Source organism: Lipotes vexillifer, unplaced genomic scaffold, assembly GCF_000442215.2.
Source record: "Lipotes vexillifer unplaced genomic scaffold, Lipotes_vexillifer_v1.1 scaffold126, whole genome shotgun sequence".
In the NCBI taxonomy this organism is placed as follows: domain Eukaryota; kingdom Metazoa; phylum Chordata; class Mammalia; order Artiodactyla; family Lipotidae; genus Lipotes; species Lipotes vexillifer.
In genome coordinates, this window is record NW_006778324.1 from 1,073,083 (window position 1) to 1,077,732 (window position 4,650).

Here is a 4,650-nt window from a genome sequence, read left to right on the forward strand (position 1 = left end):
GAAGAGGAACCAAAGGTAGTGGTGAAAATATTCACAAAGACTTGAAAGAAAGATCTGCCTAGAATAAATCAAAGCAGAGATTGTTATTACCAAACCCCACAGGAGGCCTCCCAGCATCCCCCATCCCTTTTGGCTAACCAGGGTCACTCATTCACTCATTTCTGAAAATCACTCAGAGAGTACTTTCTCTATTCCAGGCACTATTCATGGTGCAGGGTACCTAGATGACAAGGCAGAGGCCCTGTCTTCAAGAAATGAACAGTTACGTGGAGAAGACAGGCACAGAAACACACAGGCACAGGCCTGGGGTACCGAGAAGGAGGGGTGCAGCAGTTCTCAGCTGCCCTCTTGGTGAAGGAAGGGGCCCTAGGCAGCCCACAGTGGAGAAGTTACCTCACATCCTTTAGCCAGAGCAAAGCCACCCCCCAGGAGCAGCACGATGCCCCAGGGTACTTTCTCCTGGGCCACCTTCCAATTCAGCAGCGGAGGTGGATAAAATGGTGTTTTCCTTTCTGAGAAGAGATGATAAAAACACACACACATACATTGGGAATTCCCTGGCAGTCCAGTGGTTAGGACTCCGTGCTTTCACTGCTGAGGGCCCAGGTTCAGTCCCTGGTTGGAGAACTAAGATCCCACAAGCCACTTATCGTGGCCAGGAAAAAAAACAAAACAAAAACCCATACATAGCCCAGAGCAGCCTTAGCAAGCAAAAGAGATAAAACAGATCTAATGCAGGGGAATAAAAGCCTGCAAGGACAATGAGTGCCGTCTCATATCTGTAAATTAGCTAAAATTTACGGTAATCACTACAACACCCACTGCTGGTAAAGACATTATATGGTAAAGCTGTTATACACTCCTCTTAGTGTTATAAATTGGTGCAGTCTTGTTGAAAAGCAATTTACCAATACATTTTAAAAGCCTTGAAGACATATATACTCTTTTACCGCAGCTGCGATCATTGCTAGAAATTTATCCTAAAGAAGAAACACCCTCAAAGAAAAAGCTGTATTCACGAAAACATTAATTTATAATAATGAAGAATTCAAAACAGCCAGAATGCTCCATGACAGGGGAATGGCTACAGCCCCCGATACAATATAATGCCATTATTAGAGAAAATAAATTTGAAGACTGTGGCAATAAGCAGGAAATGTTTCTAGCATAACCACAAGCAAAAACATGAAAACAAAAACCAGTAAAGAAACAGGATTGAAATTATGTGTGTTTTGATTATAGCCATATAATATATATGCATATTAACAAAGACTGGGAGGGAGCAAGAAACCCCCAAAATACTGATGGCATTATGGGAAATGTGAAATCTCTTTCTGTCCCTGTTGTAAAATAAATAAGATTTCAAATGTTTAAAAAGCAAAAGAGGAGATTTTGCACTAAACAATATTCAGAGAAGGCTTGGGAAATACGCTGTGCCCAGACTCTGTAATCTAGCCAGTCCTTTTCAGCAGGGTGAGATGTTCTCCCTCCCGGGCCCAGGGAACACCATGGAGATCCTTTGCTGCCGGGGCCCCAACCCTGATGAATGGGAGGCCAGGACAGGAGCCTTACCTTCCTCAGTCTGGCTGCAGAAGTTGAACTTGGGCTTCTGCGAAGGCACGATGAATAGCAAGATGGCCACAAAGATGGCCACTGTGGCATCGGAGGCATACCTGGGCAGGGAAGAGCACATGGGATTAGCCCATCTTGGCTACACGACAGTCACGCAACTAGCCTGCCCTGTGTCTGAATGCTCCCACGTGAGGAAACAGGCTCATCTGAGTAAGAAAACTGGAACCCCAAAGGCCAAGATCCGGAGCGGGTGAGGTAGACTGAATCCTGGCTGGAAACCGAAACTCCCACGTTCTTGACCTAGCTCTGCCACCAACTTTGAGTGGCTCTGAGCGGCTCACTTCCCTCTCTGTCTGTGTTGCTCCATAGGTGAACTTCATGGGCTCTTCCCAACCAGATTCTCTGGGATTCTGGGTTTACCAGGGCGGCCACAAGGACTTTGGGGCTACCCCAAGCAGACCTTCAAAATGGAATGAGCAGTAACAGGCAGCAATCTCCCTGTCCACACATCCTGCCCTTTCTAGGATATGCATGTTTCTCAACCTTTCTTCTATTCTGACCACATAACATCTTAGCCAGGAGAGAAACATCATATCCCCCCTTTTGCCAAGTCTCTGTCTACAGAAGCTTCTGGACCCCAGGATGTGTGTCTTCAGAGGGACTCGCCCGGACCTGAAGAAAGATGACAAAGGAAAGATGGCAGAACAGAGCCTTGGAAACCAGAGCGCTGAGAGCCCCAGTCCCAGCCCAACCGACCTCTCTCCATCACAGCCTGGCTACCCTGCCAGCCTGTTGGGGCAAGAGGGGCCACAAGAACACATCTGTGAGCTTGTCAGGAAGACTGGTGAGACAAAAATGAGTCCAGAAACCAACAGAGTGCTCCAGAACTGGACGGCAGAAAAGGAAGAGAGCCACGGGGGGGCGCTGTGGGAGGAACCACTTACTTTGTCTTGCCCTCCACCCAGGCGACGGACAGCCAGCCGGGCATGAAGCCGGGGTCCCGGGAGAACCACAGGCCGACCAGCAGGAAGAAGCAGAGCAGGACGTTGACCTCGGCGAAGGAGAGGGGCCCCAGCTTCCTGTACTCCGCCCACAGCACCTCGTGGGCGGCCTTCTCCTCGCCCTGCTTCTCCAGCCCGCAGCCCCAGGACTCTTTAACGCTGGAGGGTGCAGAGACAAGAGGCCGCGGGGCGTGTTGGTTGGCTCAGGGCTGGCTGAATGGAAGCGTGAACACTGGGCAGCAGAACATGATAGAAAGCCACACAGGGCTGCCTGTCACCCGGGGGCCCTTGAGCAAGTCCCTTCCCACTTCCCAATTCTGTCATCTGCCTACCCTACCTCACAGGACATAGTGGGGCAAAGTCTCTGTTTTATGGGCCCGGCATATGCCCCCAGGGTGCCCCCAGAAGAAGCCTGAGATGGCACAGGTGGGGTGTCAGGGACAGTGGAGGTAGGAAGAGAGGATGGCCAGGAGGGTGGGAGGCTGAGCAAAACAGGGAGCAGGGGATGGACAGGAGCATCGGAAGCAGAAAGAAGCAGAACCGAGGCCACTGCTGGCAAGAGGGTCCTGGCAGGTGCCAGTCGCCTAGACCGGTGGCTGCCGACATCTGGGGGTGGCCGTGAGAAATCTGGAACCGGCTCAAGGTGTGGCCGAGGCTCCCTCACATGCTCCGTCTTCCTCCTCCCACTGTGGCCTGGAGCTGCCTTCCATGGTTCCAGGATGCCAGTCCCCATCAGCAGGTGGCTCAAGAGGACACAAGGAACAAGGACAGGTCCCAGCAGACTGGGTCAGGCAGGAACAGGGTGGGTACTTGCGTTGCAAGGAGCTGACATGTAGGATTAAGGACCCAGAAGACTCGGGCTCGTAGTAGCTGTGGCTAAGGCAGGAGGGAAGCCAGCCAGGTCCTGCTCTTGGATGGGCTCCCTAGGAACCAGTGCCCATTGGCCAGCACGCCTGCCCAGGGCACCCTGCAGGACTTCCCTGGGGAGTGTTGGCAGGAGGGGCAGGAAGGAGGAGGGATCTCGGAGGAGTTATAGAGGGTGCCTAGGCTCGGGGAGGGGCTGACTGGGGCCACTGGCACACAGGGTGCCAACCCCGAGGGATCCGCTGAGGATTCCAATCACACGTTCCAGCCCCCGTCAGCCTGAAGGTGGGGGGCAAGGCCAAGAGGATTATCCCTAGAGAGGCTTCCCTTGTGGGAGTCCTTCCTGGAACCCTAACACAGACTTCCTAGGAGCACAGGGGTTAATGGAATATGTGCTGAGGTGCTGAATGCTGAAGCCAGGGCTGGACGGGAACCACCCCTGAGAGGGTGAGAGCCATGCGGGGCATGGGGCACGGCCTAGAGCAGGGACTCCAGGAGGTTGGGACACAGCTTCCCACGGTGCTAAGGGGTTAGGAAAGGAAGTGGCAGTGATGGGGACTCAGGTCTGCACAGCCGGCCAAGATCTCCGTTCTGGACAGGGGCAAGGACGTTTGTCCTCAGGTTCACCTGCCAGGGACAGACACCCTCCAGATCATCCAGCATGGGGATGGCTCTGCTGGCGTGGGAGCTGGCCTCTTTGTCCTCGCCCTCTTGGCATGAGAGAGTCTGTGTTCCACCCATTACCGATCTGCTGCCACCTGTCGTTCTCAAGACTCGGGGGCTGGACCAGAGGCTTCAGGCTTCCAGGATAAGGGGTGACTTTGGTAGCTGCCCAGCCCCTGTCTGATGCTGGAGACACATCCCGACAGCACACTGGCTGCAGACTCTGGGGGCTGCATCATATATGCAGTTGTCCAGTGCCAGCCCCCTGCAGTGGTGCCCCCAGGCCTTCAGGTCCCTCTTACACTAAGTGGTTTCACATTCATCTTTGGGTTAATCCGTCTGGTGACCGCTGGGCTGGCACGAGATGCAGGCAAATGGATCCAGCTTTCCTGTGGGGGCCCCGGGAGCTGGGTGGGTGCATGATGAACTGGGTCAGTGTGCTGCAGGAGAGGCAAAGGGACCCCGAGCCCCGTGGCGGGGGCCAGAAGAACCGTCATCCCTAACTCAGGGCTTAGCCTGGTGAGGAAAGTTGGGTATAAGCCAGCAGGAA

The 4,650-nt window shown here is 53.6% G+C and overlaps 1 protein-coding gene across 3 annotated transcripts in view; it reads right to left on the reverse strand.

Annotated features, from left to right (window-relative positions):
• SLC13A5 (solute carrier family 13 member 5) overlaps window positions 1-4,650 on the reverse strand; it is a 24,097-nt gene that overhangs the window by 6,287 nt on the left and 13,160 nt on the right. For all 3 annotated transcript variants that reach the window (XM_007451597.1, XM_007451598.1, XM_007451596.1), the window contains 3 exons: window positions 2,517-2,732; window positions 1,573-1,673; window positions 394-512 (listed from right to left, as the gene is read on the reverse strand). In XM_007451597.1, the coding sequence (XP_007451659.1) occupies window positions 394-512; window positions 1,573-1,673; window positions 2,517-2,732 (436 nt within the window). The remainder of the gene's footprint in view (window positions 1-393; window positions 513-1,572; window positions 1,674-2,516; window positions 2,733-4,650) is intronic.